At 39.5% G+C, this 20132-nt stretch overlaps 1 protein-coding gene across 1 annotated transcript; it reads left to right on the top strand.

Annotated features, from left to right (window-relative positions):
* The first annotated feature begins 14572 nt into the window (after positions 1 to 14572).
* Positions 14573 to 19506, top strand: LOC106700099 (putative ferric-chelate reductase 1). The gene is made up of 7 exons (XM_023345925.1): positions 14573 to 14693; positions 16420 to 16832; positions 16941 to 17129; positions 17237 to 17332; positions 17451 to 17586; positions 17689 to 17841; positions 18795 to 19506. Exons 2-7 carry the CDS (start codon positions 16422 to 16424, stop codon positions 18836 to 18838), a joined length of 1029 nt encoding a protein of 342 aa, XP_023201693.1. The 5' UTR covers positions 14573 to 14693; positions 16420 to 16421; the 3' UTR covers positions 18839 to 19506.
* The last annotated feature ends 626 nt before the right edge of the window (positions 19507 to 20132 follow it).

Below are 20132 nucleotides of genomic sequence, written 5' to 3'. Positions count from 1 at the left end.
GTGAGAGATCCTTTTAATGCACCAGCTCCAACTGGTTTTAGCTCTGTAGAGGAGGAGCAGTTCATAGACATCACATCTGACTCCATATTGAGACTAAGTTTCACATCCCAGACACTGAGTGAATTCTGGCTGAATGTGGAGAAGCAATATCCACTCTTAGTGCGAGTCTGGCTTCTGTGCTGTTGCTGCTCTGAAAAGCAAATCCAGGTCCCGGCTACACATTGAGCAGGAGCTGAGAGTTGCTGTGTCCTGCTTCAAACCCGCTTCGAAACGCTGTGCATTGCAAAACGTGCTCATTGTAGCCATTAATCCAGACATCATCTTTGATTTAAAAAAATCAGCACAAATTATTTTATATATTTTTGTTTTGCAGGTTAAAGTTTTTTTTTAAAATATTGTGCTCCTGAGTTAATGTTGGTGATCGGTTTGAATGCATTATTATTTATTGATTTCATGTCCTTTTATTTTTCAGTATCATGTGGTTTGACATGGTCAGTCAAAAAATGTTAATAGTTTAATTAAGGATTTCATTTTATTTTTGAATTTCAGATGCACTTTAAATCTTTTCTGCTACAGTTAATAAAGCTGTTCTTTGTTGTAGGTTGGTCCATATTTCTTTCTTTTTTTATTCTCTCTGTGATGGACCGAGTTAAAAACAGGAGGAGCCACGGGACATATTAGAAAAATAGGGTTTTTTATTTTAACCCAAAGATTATAAATAACAAAAGATAAACTGAGCTCATAAATGAGGTCAAAGAAACAAAACTGAACTCAGGCAAAACATGTAAACAAACTGGCTGCACAAACAAACATAACTGACCTAACAAAGAAATGACACACAGGGGTTTATATACTGGCTGATCAGTCCAATTAAGACACAATAGGGGTAAATAAACAGAATACAATTACAAATAACACAAAAACAAATAACAGTACAGCTAAGTTTGGCTAAACTAAAGGCCCAAAACTGAAAATCAAAAATATTAAAATATAATATGAGATGTTTTCTTCTTCCTGGGGGGGGCATGACAGAAAATAATTGAGAAGCACTGGGTTAAATGATGATTCTAGATCGAGTTTAAGAATGAGTGCGAGCAATCCAGCTGAAAAAAAAACAGGTGTACATGAAACTTCTCATAACTCGTTCTCCAGTGCGAGCATGAGTGTGGTCTCAATGGGATGAGTTCAAATCAGCTGTGGGAAATAGGATAAACTGAAATCTTACAGAATTGACAAAACTGTACTAGTTGACAATACTCTTAAATGCCTCAAATTTTACCAAAAATGTACAACATTTCTGGTAATAAAGCTTAGCTAGCTTAAGAATGCTTATTTGGAGTAGAAAATGTTGGCGTTAGCGTGATCAAAGTTTTTCGTAAACGTTCATTACGAGAAAACAGAAGAAGAAATCAAATGAAGAAATAAAAGTACAAAGCTAAAATTAGCATCATTTGAAATAACTGGATGCCATAGTTTGTGGAAAACTGGAAAGACTTAAAGGGCAGAGTATGAGTCTGGTCTATGCGAGAGTGGAAAGGCTGAGAAACACAGATGTTCTGTCGACTATGACAATCAGTCAGCACCAATATTTGTATTAACAAACATAAATATTTTTTAGAAAAGAAAGTTATTTCCTTAAACTCTTTTGCAACTGTCCTCTCCAACTGACGTGTGCAACAAGGCCCTGCTTTTGAGCTGGGTTATAAAAGTTGTTTACTTCCGAAGCCTAACGTGGTACAAAGTATGAAAACACTTAAGGTAGGTTTTGCTGCCACACCAGCCTTGATGGGCAGCTGAAGCGACGACACCCTGGCATTGCCGGTGAGCAGACGGTAAATACAGAGCATTTGTAGGAGGAAGTATGTGCGGTGTGGTGGAGTCAGACATCCTGTCAGTCCGCTCTGTTTCCGCCTGAATAAGTGTCAATGGAAATATTTACATGTGTTTCGTTGCTTAAGTGCTCGGCTGCAAGTGAATGCCAAGAAGAAATTGTCATTTTATTTAATATTCTTTTAATCACGATTGAGAGATAAAGCAACATCGGCAGAAGGAGGAATGTTTAAAGCAATCACACAGTCGCAGCAAAAAAATCAGCTTTTGAGAAAAAAAAAAAATCTAAGAAATATCATAAATTAGTATTTTGTGGAAAACCGCATGTGACTTAAGTTTTAAAGCCCTGAAGCACCCATGTATGAAGGCTTAAGTAAAAAAGTTGTCTTCGTGCATTTCGGCACCGTAAGCTGGCAGAACAATACTGCCGAGCGGAAAGCTCTAGTCGTGAACATGCATGCTGTGTGTGGATCAGTTAAACCTGATCCTTTTGACTAGTTTCCTCTCATGGCTTAGCCACATAATAATGTGATTATTTTTCTCATTGTGGAATGAAAAGTTTTTTCTTTTTGTTGTAACATAAGAAGAACAACAGCAAGAAAAGAAGAAAGTAAACCTGTCAAATCTTCCTTCGCTACTCTAAGCCCTTTCTAAAATTACTGCAAGCCTACCAGTGTTACCACACTAGCAAAGAGAGACGTACCAATCCGAACGATGCAAATGTACTTGAGTCCATCAAAACCACAACCTCAAGGTTCTGCATTGCTCAGTCTTGCTGAAAACCTTATTAGAGAGTATTTTTGCACAGTCACGCCTCGCCCAGGTTCCTGGCTATATTCACGGCCACAAGATTAAGGAATAGGCCATAATGGAGATGCTCCAAACTGGGGTAGAACCAAACCAGACATTAACCAGTTAGAGTGAGGCTGAACAATGGAGAAGTGCCCAAATATCTATCAAAAATCTCCTCGTTAGTATAGTGGTGAGTATCCCTGCCTGTCACGCGGGAGACCGGGGTTCGATTCCCCGACGGGGAGTGAAGTTTGTTTCAGGTCCCTCTTGAAAATGAGATCTAGATCTCAATGGGTTGATTAAATAAAGGAATTATTATATTATATTAAATATTGTCTAGAACCAGTTTGAGAAAACCTCAGCCTACAGTCTGAGGTTGGAGAGGCACATCATCGGACTCTGAAGACAGAGAATCTATGAGAGGCTTGTAATTCTCAGAGCCCCTGGGAAACAGAGGAACATGGAAACCTAATTTTCCTTAATCCTTTCTGGGAACTCTGGGAATATTATCGGGCTGATTAGCAGCATCTAAATTGTTATTCTAATGACTGTTGGTCAAATGACAGGGCATAGGAATGTGGGCTAGGTTGTACATGCTGGTATTCAGGTTTGATGTAAAGGCGTAACCCAAGTATTAGAAAGTCTAATGATTCAGCTATGTGAAAATGATTGCGATAGCAGCAGGTGCAGAGGTGCAGAATGGCAGACTGGGGACTCTTGTTCTCAAGTCTGAGTTCAAGTCTCAGCATCTACGTCACCAGTCTACTGGCTACTGCTGAATACAAATACAAGATGATCAGCAGATCATCATGTCTTAATCGAATTAAAATATGGTCATTAGGGATTACTGGAAGCTAACAGGAACTGGACAGAAAGGTATGACAAAAAATTCAGCAAAGTTGGCTAGTAGGGTCGAACCGAGCCGATGCTGAACACCTGTCAGGAATCAGAGTCCGGAGCCAACTGAGGAAGGGTGATTAGGAGTAATGACTAAGTACAGACAAATACATGGAGAAGGTGATGGTGACAAGATCTAAACAGAAATAAGCCAAACAACCAAACAGAGCATGCCGAAAATAAGCCGACCAGAAATACCAGAAATACTAAACCCAGCAAGAAGACATACAAACTGTTCTAAAATCTAAGAAGAACAATGCAAACGTTGGTGATGACCAACTAAACTCCACCTTTGCATTAAGGTGTGGTCCAAAGACGTCTAGGCTTGTCTGTTTTAGGGAGGTGTTAATTAGAAACCAAGGAACACAAACGTATCTTGCACTGCCACTGACAAACCAGTTTTCTGCATTGTTGTGTTTCGTTTTGAATGTCAACTAATACACTTGTACATTGCTTTATTTTGTTATCACATCCTGGGGCAAAAAAAGACATATTTAGAGTGTTTTGACCTGTCAGGAAAAACCTTCTCTATTTGGTTGAAAGAGTGGCATCCAAAAGGTGTAGCATAATACCAGAGTTCAGTATTAAAACCTCTTGCATCACAACAAGAGTAGTCTAAGACTAACAGCGTAAGACTCATCTCAATTTTCACTTGGTCAGAATAGAACTGATGATAGAGCTTGGGAACCAGAAATGTCGAGTCCATAGCAGCTAGATTCATTGGAAAGTGAAGGCTGTCAAGGATGGCCAGCTGCTGCAAGAAAGTCTCAAAAACATCTGAACTAGTCCATTAATTTCAAATTGCTTTTTATTTTATTCCAAAAGTAGTTTGATCTCATAAAGTTTTAATGTCATTTCAGCTACAGGTAAAAATGTAGAAAAAAAATGTCAGAGCTCAAACATTGTCTCCACACAAAATGCTATTGTATTTGCTATTTAAGGCGCACCTAAAAACCTTCAATTTTCTCAAAAGCCAACAGTGCGCCTTATAATCCGGTACGCCTTATATATGGACTAATATTGAGCCACAACAGGTCTCGCAACTACAGAAAGCAGCCGCCGACTTCATTTTCCCCGTAGAAGAAGAAGCGCGCGGTGCATGCTGGGTTTTGTGTAAAGACCCCAAAATGGCTCCTATTAAGAGACACGTTTACGACGCAGAGTTTAAACTCAAGGTCATCAGTCACACAGTAGAACATGGGAATAGAGCAGCAGAGAGAGAATTTAACATGAACGAATCAATGGTGCGGAAGTGGATATATATTGTGATTTAACTAACGTTTGATTTACCGTAACAGTATCAGACTGTTTTTTACGTGTTTATTGAATCGAGGAAAAGTTCCTGGGAATGAACGGAGTTGTCAGAACGCTGGTTTGTAATCTATTAATAAAGTTTGACTGACCTATCTGACTATTTTGTTGACATTCCCTTTATCGCAGTTCCATCTAATGGATGCATAACGTAAACCCAGCCTCTACTGTAGCGTCTATTCTATGCGCCTTATATATGAAAAAAGTTTTAAAATAGACCATTCATTGAAGGTGCGCCTTATAATGTGGTGCGCCTTATAGTGCAGAAAATACGGTAATCAGTTTTTCCCATCTTGTGAGTTGAATACGTTTCCACCTATTCAATTGTAACTTTGTTCACTTTAATCTTGCCATTTTCCAAGATCTGCTCTTATGCTGTTCTTAGACTTTTAACATGTCCAAGTTAAATGTATGAGGTACACTGAGACATTTTCAAAGTCACTTCAAAATAATGTTCTTACCTCATGCCTGTGTAAGTAGATAAAATTAGGAAAAAACTACTTGCTTCTTTCATCTAATCTCTGTCACGATCAAATCTGTGTTTTGGGTGGCCCTCAAAGGAACATACCACACCTATCACCGTTCTTTTTCATCTCCCTCAGGTGTGATTGATCTGTATCCTCCCTCCCTCTAGGAGATAAATAGCAAGACGGAGTAAACGGGTGTCACAGATTCACCTGGGCGTCAGAAGACATCAGAAACAATCCACCTGCAAATCATACCTGGGAACATCACCTATACAAGACATTCTAAGGAATTATCTTTTGCCCTAAGGACAAAAACAATTTACGGGTAGGTACAACAACCAATTTAAATTTTCTTTTTTTCTATTATATTCTTTTATGACGGCAGCAGCTACTGTATTATACAAAAAATGGCTGTTTTAACCATCTGAGGAGTGTTAAGTAGTAATTATATAAATAAGATTAGATAACTGCTAATTAGAAATTCTTTAGCCATATGAAATAACTCCCTATTTAGACATTTCTTAAAATATTTTGTTACGCTTATAAAAATATTTCATTATATGTATAAAATGTTTTATTAGGAATATAAAGCAAAACTTATTTATTTGAATTTTTTAATTTTAGAAAATTTGGCAAGTTGATTTTCTTTTTGAAGAACTCATATAACTGAAGCTAAGCCCTTATGCTATCGTACATTTTTCAGACAGGATGGATAAACTACTGATCCTCAGCGTTATGTTGGTGATGCTATCCTGGGCATTTATGGCCACAAATGCTCAGACGACCACAGCAGCACCAACTACTACGACCACAACAGCACCAACTACTACAATCACGATAGCACCAACTACTACAATCACGATAGCACCAACTACTACGACAAGTGCAGCAAAAACTACTACGACAAGTGCAGCAACAACTACTACGACAAGTGCAGCAACAACTACTACGACCACTGCAGCACCAACTACTACGACCACTGTAGCACCAACTACTACAACCACTGCAGCACCAACTACTACGACCACGGAAGCAACAACTACTACAACCACTGCAGCACCAACTACTACGACCACGACAGCACCGACTACTACAACCACTGCAGCACCGACTACTACAACCACGGAAGCACCAACTACCACAACCACTGCAGCAACAACTACTACGACCACGGAAGCAACAACTACTACAACCACTGCAGCACCAACTACCACGACCACGAAAGCAACAACTACTACAACCACTGCAGCACCAACTACTACAACCACGACAGCACCGACTACTACAACCACTGCAGCACCAACTACTACGACCACGGAAGCACCAACTACCACAACCACTGCAGCAACAACTACTACGACCACGGAAGCACCAACTACCACAACCACTACAGCAACAACTACTACGACCACGACAGCACCAACTACTACGACCACGGAAGCACCAACTACCACAACCACTGCAGCAACAACTACTACGACCACGGAAGCACCAACTACTACAACCACTGCAGCACCAACTACTACAACCACGACAGCACCAACTACTACAACCACAACAGCACCAACTACTACAACCACTGCAGCAACAACTACTACGACCACGGAAGCACCAACTACTACAACCACTGCAGCACCAACTTCTACAACCACTGCAGCACCAACTACTACAACCACGACAGCACCAACGACTACAACCACGACAACACCAACTACTACGACCACGGAAGCACCAACTACTACAACCACTGCAGCACCAACGACTACAACCACAGAAGCACCAACTACTACGACCACGGAAGCACCAACTACTACAACCACTGCAGCACCAACTTCTACAACCACGACAACACCAACTACTACAACCACTGCAGCACCAACTACTACGACCACAGAAGCACCAACTACTACAACCACTGCAGCACCAACTTCTACAACCACTGCAGCACCAACTACTACAACCACGACAACACCAACTACTACAACCACGACAGCACCAACGACTACAACCACAGAAGCACCAACTACTACAACCACGACAGCACAAACTACTACAACCACTGCAGCACCAACTACTACAACCATGACAGCACCAACTACTACAACCACAGAAGCACCAACTACTACAACCACGACAGCACAAACTACTACATCCACTGCAGCACCAACTACTACAACCACGACAGCACAAACTACTACAACCACTGCAGCACCAACTACTACAACCACTGCAGCACCAACTACTACAACCACGGCAGCACAAACTACTACAACCACTACAGCACCAACTACTACAACCACGACAGCACCAACTACTACAACCACTGCAGCACCAACTACTACAACCACGGCAGCACAAACTACTACAACCACTGCAGCACCAACTACTACAACCACGACAGCACCAACTACTACAACCACAGAAGCACCAACTACTACAACCACGACAGCACAAACTACTACAACCACTGCAGCACCAACTACTACAACCACAGAAGCACCAACTACCACGACCACAGAAGCACCAACTACCACAACCACTGCAGCAACAACTACTACAACCACGACAGCACAAACTACTACATCCACTGCAGCACCAACTACTACAACCACGACAGCACAAACTACTACAACCACTGCAGCACCAACTACTACAACCACTGCAGCACCAACTACTACAACCACGGCAGCACAAACTACTACAACCACTGCAGCACCAACTACTACAACCACGACAGCACCAACTACTACAACCACAGAAGCACCAACTACTACAACCACGACAGCACAAACTACTACAACCACTGCAGCACCAACTACTACAACCACAGAAGCACCAACTACCACGACCACAGAAGCACCAACTACCACAACCACTGCAGCAACAACTACTACAACCACTGCAGCAACAACTACTACGACCACTGCAGCAACAACTACTACGACCACGACAGCACCAACTACTACAACCACTGCAGCACCAACTACCACGACCACAGAAGCACCAACTACTAAAACCACTGCAGCACCAACTACTACAACCATGACAGCAACAACTACTACGACCACAGCAGCATCAACTACCACAACCACTGCAGCAACAGCTTCTCTGACAACTGCAGCAACAGCTTCTACAAACACTGCAGCAACAGCTTCTATGACAACTGCAGCAACAGCTACTACAACCACTGCAGCAACAGCTTCTACAAACACTGCAGCAACAGCTTCTATGACAACTGCAGCAACAGCTACTACAACCACTGCAGCAACAGCTTCTACAAACACTGCAGCAACAGCTTCTACAAACACTGCAGCAACAGCTTCTATAACAACTGCAGCAACAGCTACTACAACCACTGCAGCAACAGCTTCTACAAACACTGCAGCAACAGCTTCTATGACAACTGCAGCAACAGCTACTACAACCACTGCAGCAACAGCTTCTACAAACACTGCAGCAACAGCTTCTACAAACACTGCAGCAACAGCTTCTATGACAACTGCAGCAACAGCTACTACAACCACTGCAGCAACAGCTACTACACACACTGCAGCAACAGCTACTACACACACTGCAGCAACAGCTACTACAAACACTGCAGCAACAGCTACTATGATCACTGCAGCAACAGCTACTTCAAACACTGCAGCAACAGCTTCTACAAACACTTCAGCAGCAGCAACTATGATCACTGCAGCAACAGATACTACAAACACTTCAGCAGCAGCAACTATGATCACTGCAGCAACAGCTTCTACAAACACTTCAGCAGCAGCAACTATGATCACTGCAGCAACTGCTTCTACAAACACTTCAGCAGCAGCAACTATGATCACTGCAGCAACTGCTTCTACAAACACTTCAGCAGCAGCAACTATGATCACTGCAGCAACAGCTTCTACAAACACTTCAGCAGCAGCAACTATGATCACTGCAGCAACTGCTTCTACAAACACTTCAGCAGCAGCAACTATGATCACTGCAGCAACTGCTTCTACAAACACTTCAGCAGCAGCAACTATGATCACTGCAGCAACTGCTTCTACAAACACTTCAGCAGCAGCAACTATGATCACTGCAGCAACTGCTTCTACAAACACTTCAGCAGCAGCAACTATGATCACTGCAGCAACAGATACTTCAAACACTTCAGCAGCAGCAACTATGATCACTGCAGCAACAGATACTGTGACCACCGTAGCACCAGTTACCAATGCGACTGCAGCAGCAACAACCATCATACCTGCAGTGGTAAGTCATACAAAATAAAAAATAATAATAGATTGCTGGAAAGAAAACAAGAAAATTATCACCTATGAGGTTTATTAATAGGTTTCTACAGTGGGATATTTAAAATTCATGCCTTCACCTTTGTAGGCCAGTATTTCTCGACAAGAATGTGGCTCCTCAAAGCTCTGTGCAGCTGAACCCTCAAAGTGTGATCCCTCTTCCTCAACCTGCTATTTCGTTTCTGCCAAGCAACAAAGTGGCCAAACGTACAACTTTGAGCTCTCAGGACAGACAGACGGCTACATTGCTGCTGGTCTGTCAAATGCTGCATCTCAGGTAATGCATATCTTATGAACCTAGATTAAAATACCATGAATTCTAAACCAGAGCAATATTCTAGTTTGAAACGATTGAAAATAAAATAATGTAATGTTTTTCAACAGACTGCCAGTCACAGAGCCTATTTCTGCGCTAACCACAAAGGTGCTGTCCGTTTCTTCACTGGCTTCATCAATAATCTGGTTCTAAATCTCACACAGGTGAGCAAAGATTATACAGCATCAGTAGTAGGGATATACTGTATTTCTCAATTTATGTTACACAATGCATGGACATCATTGATGTACTTTCAGTTAATTAAACTCTTTCTCTCTTCAGACACTAACAACAAGCAATGTGAAGGGATCAGTCAACTCAGGAAAAATCCAGTGCACATTTTCAGCTGACCTACCTGACACGACGACACGAGCAGCAGGTTATGCTGTGTCTGTTACAACTGGAACTTACAATGCCAGTAAGGAACCACTTGAACCATTCACACAATTTCAATGTCACTTATGGTATTCACCAAAGTCATTGGTATCACTGTTTGAAATGTTTTTGCGTCTTTTCTCAGCTTCCGGGGAACTGGGAAATGCAAACTTCAGAATCCTAACACCTCTTGTGAACCTCTCCGACCCTACCACCAACGTCACCAATTTGCTGAGCAACAGCACTAACAGCACCTCCTCTGCTTATCCGGTCACACACACACAGTCATTCTTGCCAGGTAAGCTAATGACGCCAAAGCTGGGGAGACAATATGGGAGCTAAACCTTAGTGTGACGTGAAACAGGCCTTCCAGCCGCTAAGATTTGGGTTTAGGGTTAGTCATAAGACTAGTGGAAATATGACAACAATTTATGATTTGTCATAAGAGAGACTTGATTGTTGTAGAGCCAATATAGATAAAGAAACATATTCATATTCTGTTTAAATGCCATTTTTAAAAAAAAGTAGTTACTCTTTTTTCAATGGACAGCCTTTGCACCTATTTTAGTTTCTTAAAGCTGCCTACCTCATTCCTGGTAGAAACAAACTATTCAACTGAATACAAGTAGTTCTCATTTTGTACTATTTATTTCTTTATCTTTTCTATGTATGTATGTATATGTATATTGTATATTATGTATATACACATAACCTGCATTTTAACTCGAGTCGAGCAAATCTCAATCTCGTTGTAATCTGTTGATGACAATGACAAATAAATCTTATCTCATCTTATCTTATCTTAACAATTTAAATTTTCCGTTTAATTCATCGTTAAAATAGAACCTTAAACTCCAACATATTCTGGCTGAGTTTCAGGGTGGTGGTTTAAAAGGGGTAAAAGGAAACTCATCACTGAGCTGATAGAGAAGAATGGATCAAGCTTCTCTCAAACCAGTATCATTGACTGGCTCCAAGAAGCATTTCACTGAAATTATTTCTACTATAAAACAGGGGATACAGTGACCTAACTTAATTGATTGTGACTAAATTTGTGTTTAGTCAGTAAAACATTGTTCCTCTTTTTATCTTTACTTTTACTTTTTGCCAAAGTCTCACATGAAGACCGTTCTCAAGGCTTTTATGCATCAAGCATTTTTTAGATGTTCTCTAAACCTGATGGTTCTTCATATTAAAAATTACCAAAGCACCAAATTTCTCACTTCTTTTCTGTCTTCTCCCCTACAGTTCTGCTGGTCACCGTGTCTCTGCTGGCTTTCACAGCAGTATGAAGCAACTTATCTCCACCATGTTAGAAAAAGGCCGTAACGTCTCTATCAATGAACACAGACGACTAAGATCAAAAATGGAGCAGGTCTTGGACAGATTTTCCTACTTTGGTAGGATCCATTTTGTGCTGACTCAGTTTTTTTATTTTAAGAACAACTCCTCAAGCCTCTGCTCCGTTGCTTGGTGACAAGTTTACAACCCTTTGTGATTCTGAATCAAAAGAGAAATTATGTCAAATGCTTCCTCTTTAGTTCTATAAAACTATTTACCCACAACACTTCTGGAATTCTGCTCTGTGATGTAAAACTTTTCTACAAATGAAGGAAAAACTGATTTTTTTCAAGAGTCAAAAATATGTCATCATGCTTGACCGCATTTGTGTTTCAAGGTCTGGTTATACTTTAGAAGTCTATTTTACTGGTGCATGTTGAAATCTTCAATTCTTATTTCTTTTGACACTGCATTGATCTTTGTTGTAATAATGGCGTTAATTATTTAGCAGTTCCTTGATTATGAAGTCTTTAATGGCTGATGTGAATGAATGTTAAAACAATTAAGATGTTAAATGTGGTAGTACATGTTGAAGGTCATTTTAAAATTTGCACAAATTGAATATTTTAATATATATATTTAATAAAATACTTTGTCATCTTATTTATTCAAACTGAAATAAATACATCTTCCTGAAGGAATCACTTGGTCCAGCCTTTTTATTCTACTTGTAACCCAGCACTTTCTTTAAACATTTTCCACTTCTATGAAATTTTCTAGCGAAGCTCCAATCAGATTGTGTTTTTTGCTACCGATTGCGAAACCGATCTCCTGGATAAATTTTTCACTACAGGTATAAACGTTACTATGTGATCTGGCAAAATGGAAAAAATTATCTGGTAATAAAATCACCTAATTTAGACAAAACAAAACAAAAAAAACAAACATGCAAGATCCTTGCAGCTACTACGACCACTGCAGCAGCAGCTACTATGTCGTTTCTGCCAAGCAACAAAGTGGCCAAACGTACAACTTTGAGCTCTCAGGACAGACAGACGGCTACATTGCTGCTGGTCTGTCAAATGCTGCATCTGAGGTAATGCATATTTTAGGAACCTAGATTAAAATACCATGAAATCTAAACCTGAGCAATACTCTAGCCAGAAAAGATGGAAATTGAATAATGTTAATGTTGTGTGTACAGACTGCCAATCACAGAGCCTATTTCTGCATTAACCACAAAGGTGCTGTCCGTTTCTTCACTGGCTTCATCAATAATCTGGTTCTAAATCTCACACAGGTGAGCAAAGATTATACAGCATCAGTAGTAGGGATATATTTCTCAATTTATGCGACACAATGTTTGCCTGGACATCATTGTTTTACTCTCAGCTAATTAAACTCTATCTCTCTTCAGACACTAAGAGACACTTCAGACACGACCTTTAACTCTGCGCGGCCCGGCCGAGTTGCACATACCCTGCGTGCGCCTTTACGTGGCTTTATGTGTGTGTTTTCAGAAACCAGCAGTCTGACGGGACAACCCCGCCTCACTTTTCCAACTGTGATATTTGCTGCGCTCCTCCTGAGCGTTGGGCTGACACCACGGCAGTGGTTTAGTTCTTCAGCACCTGGTTCAAGTTTACAGGCAACAAAAAAAAAAAAAAAATCTGCAGCACATGAGTCACAAGTGCAAGGTGGACAACAGATACATCTTCGGAACGGCTTTTGTTGTCAGACTTCGTGAAGGAGATGAATTATAAGCAGAATAAAGAGAAAATGGAGAAAATACTGTGTTCTCAGGAATTAAAGAGTTACTAGGCTGAGGTGGAACAGACTTCAGTCAAGCTAAATATAAATGACATTACATGTGGGGGAAGTGGGAAAATAAAGGCTGTTCCAGCTGTAATCTTGCTTTGGTGAAACAAACTAATATAATCTAGTTTTTCTGGCGATGTTTCCACCATTATTTCTGATGTGAATTGGCTTCTGTCAGGTCTAAATACCTATGAGAGACAATTTAAACAAACACAGGAAAGACAAGAGAGTTGGATTCTTTGTTTCTCGCGAGGAGAGCAGACAGAGATGTGCTTTCAGTTACAAATCTCCAAACGCTCTGAAACACATCTGACCGCTCCTCTCTTTTTATTACTTTCAGAAACCCTCGTACATCGGGCGCTTTGCAACTTCTCAAAGGGAGGGGGAAAACAATTCATCACTAGTTGCAGCGCTAATGACATTCACTATTTAGACACATGTTATCTACACTCTAAATCCTTCTGCTCCAGTCGAGTTCCAGACACGGCCGGCGTTGAGTAAAACAAGTTGTATATCACACAGGAGAGCAGAGTTGTCTCCGCTTCACTGCTCTCTTTCCCAAGGAGGTCACAGGAAGGAATCAAAGTTATTTAACACACAGAAACATTACTTAAAATAAAAGAAAAAGAGAAAAAGCATATAATTAAACATTATCTAAATGTAACTACATGGCTACATGATACAACGAATATTTGATAATTACTAAAAATACAATTTATCCAACAGCTTCATATACACATATATTTTAGGTGACGTCCCCTTTACATTCCAAGATGTTACATACTTTTGTGCAGCTCTATGGTTTTGAGGGAGTCCCTAAATGTTCACTTTATCTATGCTGAACAAATATTTCCATGATCTAATCCGGTGTGTTGCTCTGCATACTTTGAATGACGCTTAGACAATAGAAGAAAGAAATATAGATTTTTTTAAGGAGGTTAGAATTCTACAAAGACAGGGTGTGCTTTAGAAGTATGAGACATCCTCATGCCTACGTAATCATATACGAACAAAGAAAGACTACATGTTTTCTTAGTCAAATCTTTGACATAAACCTATCTTTAAGACCTTTAAACAAGTAAACTCACCATGCAACTTACCACACCTGTAACAGTTCCTTTCACTCCCCTCAAGGTTTATTGTAGTGTCTCCTCCCTCTATGCAAGACTTAAATAGTGGTCCAGAGTAAAGAGGAATCACATATTCACCTGGAAATCAGAGGATATTGGACACAGGCCACCTGCCAATCATACCTGGGAATAAAACTACATCTGTTCAAGGACTTACCTTTTGAATTAAGGAGAATAAAGTCTACAGGTAGGTAGAAGAGCAACCACTGTCTGTTTTGAAAGAGTTTTCATATTACTCAATTATTATTTTACAAAAAGACTTTTTCAATCATATAAAGAGGTAGAACTGTTAAACACTTTTAAATGTATAAAGACGTTTACTCAACCGGTCACTTGAAATTCTTAAGGCATATGAAAGAGTAAGAATTCATTATTTATTAACATATTTTCTTTTTTCATACATTGTTTTCTGAGTTGCACTAATCTTATATATATCTATATATAAATATATAAATATATATATATATATATATAGATATATATAAATGCTATCAGACAGGTAGATTTTATGGAATAGATTTTTTATATATGGCACAAAAACTTTCTTTTCACTCGTTGTTAGTGGATGGGTGTGAGGTTTACTGTCAAACAGTTGTGTTTACTACATTAAATCCTAAACTCAACAGAAACAACCCATATGACCTTGATGAAAAATTAACATAACTCAATTCCTAACACCATGCTTTCCCTCCTTTAACATCAATGACTGCTTGGAATCTGTTGTGGTAGATTCTACAAAACCATTACTCTGATGTTAAAATTGCTCGTTCTTTGCAAAAAGCCTCCAGCTCCAGTAAATTCCTGGACTGTCTGGCATGAGCTGAATGTTTGAGCTTTCCCCAGAGTGGCTCAATGACAGTGAAGTCATTAAACAGAGATGGCCACTCCAGAACCTTCATTTTGTTCTGCTGCAGCCAATGACAGCTCCACTTGGCCTTGTGCTTTTTGGATCGTTGTTGTGTTGGATTGTTCAGGTACAACTCATGTTCAGCTTCCAGGCTGATGAGTGAAAAATTTCCTCCAGTATTTTCTGATAACATGCTGCATTCATCCTGAAATTCATTTTGACCAAGTTTGCTGTGCCTCTGGAGCTCACACACCCTCAAAATATCAGAGATGCTCCTCTGATTCGCAGTAGGAATGATGTGCCTTTCGTCACAGGCCTTGTTGATGCCTCTCTAAAGGTAATGTTTATGAATGTGGCCAAAAATTCCTGTTTGGCGTATTGGTGCTTGGTGGCTTTTGCTTATTAATGCCAACCTTCAACAATGCAGCTCGTTCTTCGTCAAGTACCCAGTTACTATGCAGTGGTAATGAGGTACCATTACCATTGCATAGTTACTCATTAAAAAGAGTAACTTTAAAAAAAGAAAAAAGTTGCTCTGTTTTTTTAAAGAGGCCTGAATTTCAACTAAAGTTGTTTCTGGGTTTTTCTTTAAATTCTGAAACCTTTTCCTGACTGTTGCTGTCTAGCATATCATGAACGCTAGATCAGAGTTTGATGATGATCATGTTCATTTGGGTCGTTTCTGTTGTCACCATGATTTACAAATAGTACGCACAGTTAGACACTATATGGTTTCATTCAACATCAACCATAAGTAAAAAGAAAATCCTTGTGTGATATAATATATACATACATATTGAATGTATTGTGTGAGATTATAAGATACCAAAGTTCATTAGATTAAAACTGGTGTTGTATTACACACTTTTAGGAATGCATTTTAAGAATGACACTCAAAGTAATTACAGACTTTTTTTAATTTACATTGTCAGTAAGATACTTTATTTTTTAAAAAAAATAACCCATATAAAACACTTTTACCTTGAAAGAAAATCTCATTTCACATCTAACTGAAGCTAATTTTGTATTTGCATTGCTTAATTAAATTATTTTCCCTTTCCTGAAGGCATGGATAAACGACTGCTCCTCAGTTTTTTGTTGGTGACACTGTCCTTGGAATTTATGGCCACCTATGCTCAGAGTAATACAACAACAGTACCACCAGCCAACAACGCAACTACAGTACCACCAGCCAACAACGCAACTACAGTAGCACCAGCCAACAACGCAACTACAGTAGCGCCAGCTAATAATGCAACTACAGTACCACCAGCCAACAACGCAACTACAGTACCACCAGCCAACAACGCAACTACAGTACCACCAGCCAACAACGCAACTACAGTAGCACCAGCCAACAACGCAACTACAGTAGCGCCAGCTAGCAACGCAACCACCGTGGCACCAGCTAGCAACGCAACCACCATGGCACCGGCTAATAATGCAACCACAGTAGCATCAAACACACTCCCGGCAGTGGTAAGAAATAGAAATAACCTAATTGAAAAAATGAAAGTCATCACATATGAGATTTATTGTAAGATTATTACAGTGCAATATTTAAAATTCATGCCTTCACCTTTGTAGGCCAGTATTTCTCGACAAGAATGTGGCTCCTCAAAGCTCTGTGCAGCTGAACCCTCAAAGTGTGATCCCTCTTCCTCAACCTGCTATTTTGTTTCTGCCAAGCAACAAAGTGGCCAAACGTACAACTTTGAGCTCTCAGGACAGACAGACGGCTACATTGCTGCTGGTCTGTCAAATGCTGCATCTCAGGTAATGCATATTTTATGAACCTAGATTAAAATACCATGAATTCTAAACCAGAGCAATATTCTAGTTTGAAACGATTGAAAATAAATTAATGTAATGTTTTTCAACAGACTGCCAGTCACAGAGCCTATTTCTGCGCTAACCACAAAGGTGCTGTCCGTTTCTTCACTGGCTTCATCAATAATCTGGTTCTAAATCTCACACAGGTGAGCAAAGATTATACAGCATCAGTAGTAGGGATATACTGTATTTCTCAATTTATGTTACACAATGCATGGACATCATTGATGTACTTTCAGTTAATTAAACTCTTTCTCTCTTCAGACACTTAACTCAAGCAATGTGAAGGGATCAGTCAACTCAGGAAAAATCCAGTGCACATTTTCAGCTGACCTACCTGACACGACGACACGAGCAGCAGGTTATGCTGTGTCTGTTACAACTGGAACTTACAATGCCAGTAAGGAACCACTTTAACCATTCACACAATTTCAATGTCACTTATGGTATTCACCAAAGTCATTGGTATCACTGTTTGAAATGTTTTTGCGTCTTTTCTCAGCTTCCGGGGAACTGGGAAATGCAAACTTCAGAATCCTAACACCTCTTGTGAACCTCTCCGACCCTACCACCAACGTCACCAATTTGCTGAGCAACAGCACTAACAGCACCTCCTCTGCTTATCCGGTCACACACACACAGTCATTCTTGCCAGGTAAGCTAATGACGCCAAAGCTGGGGAGACAATATGGGAGCTAAACCTTAGTGTGACGTGAAACAGGCCTTCCAGCCGCTAAGATTTGGGTTTAGGGTTAGTCATAAGACTAGTGGAAATATGACAACAATTTATGATTTGTCATAAGAGAGACTTGATTGTTGTAGAGCCAATATAGATAAAGAAACATATTCATATTCTGTTTAAATGCCATTTTTTTAAAAAAAAGTAGTTACTCTTTTTTCAATGGACAGCCTTTGCACCTATTTTAGTTTCTTAAAGCTGCCTACCTCATTCCTGGTAGAAACAAACTATTCAACTGAATACAAGTAGTTCTCATTTTGTACTATTTATTTCTTTATCTTTTCTATGTATGTATGTATATTGTATATTGTATATTATGTATATACACATAACCTGCATTTTAACTCGAGTCGAGCAAATCTCAATCTCGTTGTAATCTGTTGATGACAATGACAAATAAATCTTATCTCATCTTATCTTATCTTAACAATTTAAATTTTCCGTTTAATTCATCGTTAAAACAGAACCTTAAACTCCAACATATTCTGGCTGAGTTTCAGGGTGGTGGTTTAAAAGGGGTAAAAGAAAACTCATCACTGAGCTGATAGAGAAGAATGGATCAAGCTTCTCTCAAACCAGTATCATTGACTGGCTCCAAGAAGCATTTCACTGAAATTATTTCTACTATAAAACAGGGGATACAGTGACCTAACTTAATTGATTGTGATTAAATTTGTGTTTAGTCAGTAAAACATTGTTCCTCTTTTTATCTTTACTTTTACTTTTTGCCAAAGTCTCACATGAAGACCGTTCTCAAGGCTTTTATGCATCAAGCATTTTTTAGATGTTCTCTAAATCTGATGGTTCTTCATATTAAAAATTACCAAAGCACCAAATTTCTCACTTCTTTTCTGTCTTCTCCCCTACAGTTCTGCTGGTCACCGTGTCTCTGCTGGCTTTCACAGCAGTATGAAGCAACTTATCTCCACCATGTTAGAAAAAGGCCGTAACGTCTCTATCAATGAACACAGACGACTAAGATCAAAAATGGAGCAGGTCTTGGACAGATTTTCCTACTTTGGTAGGATCCATTTTGTGCTGACTCAGTTTTTTTATTTTAAGAACAACTCCTCAAGCCTCTGCTCCGTTGCTTGGTGACAAGTTTACAACCCTTTGTGATTCTGAATCAAAAGAGAAATTATGTCAAATGCTTCCTCTTTAGTTCTATAAAACTATTTACCCACAACACTTCTGGAATTCTGCTCTGTGATGTAAAACTTTTCTACAAATGAAGGAAAAACTGATTTTTTTCAAGAGTCAAAAATATGTCATCATGCTTGACCGCATTTGTGTTTCAAGGTCTGGTTATACTTTAGAAGTCTATTTTACTGGTGCATGTTGAAATCTTCAATTCTTATTTCTTTTGACACTGCATTGTTCTTTGTTGTAATAATGGTGTTAATTATTTTAGCAGTTCCTTGATTATGAAGTCTTTAATGGCTGATGTGAATGAATGTTAAAACAATTAAGATGTTAAATGTGGTAATACATGTTGAAGGTGATTGAAAAATATGCACAAATTGAATATTTTAATATATATTTTTAATAAAATACTTTGTCAACTTAATTATTCAAACTGAAATAAATACATCTTCCTGAAGGAATCACTTGGTCCAGCCTTTTTATTCTACTTGTAGCCCAGCACTTTCTTTAGACATTTTCCACTTCTATTGAATTTTCCAGCGTTGTATAGTAACGAAGTAAAAATCCTTCACTACTTTACTTAAGTATATTTTGGAGTACTTCATACTTTCCTCGAGTCTGAAAATTTTTGATAACTTTCACTTTTACTTCACTATATTTCCGAACTTAATTGCGTACTTTTACTCCGATACATTTTCAATGTGTGGTTTAGTTACTCGTTACAAAAAAGCGAGAGAGAGAAACGAAGTGTTTTGATCCCACCTACTGATTAGCAAGCAACAAGCAGGCTACCGAACAAAGTCGGTAGCCTGCTTGCCTGGGCTTGTTAATCACCACCAATAGGATACACCTGTTTCGCTTCTCCCATTAAACACAAAGCAAGTCTCGCAATCGGCAGCAGCCACATGGAGGAGGAGACGGAGACCACAGCGACTGCAACTACGTCGGACACGGCTCCAGGGGAACCACCAGCTGGTGATGAGAGCCCATGGCCTTATTTAAACACAATATACTCTTTCGTGGGTGTTAAAGATTCGTCGTACCGCATGCAGTTTATGTTATTC

This window comes from Xiphophorus maculatus, chromosome 14, assembly GCF_002775205.1.
Source record: "Xiphophorus maculatus strain JP 163 A chromosome 14, X_maculatus-5.0-male, whole genome shotgun sequence".
Taxonomy (NCBI): Eukaryota; Metazoa; Chordata; class Actinopteri; order Cyprinodontiformes; family Poeciliidae; genus Xiphophorus; species Xiphophorus maculatus.
This window is presented reverse-complemented; position numbering and strand designations above follow the sequence as displayed.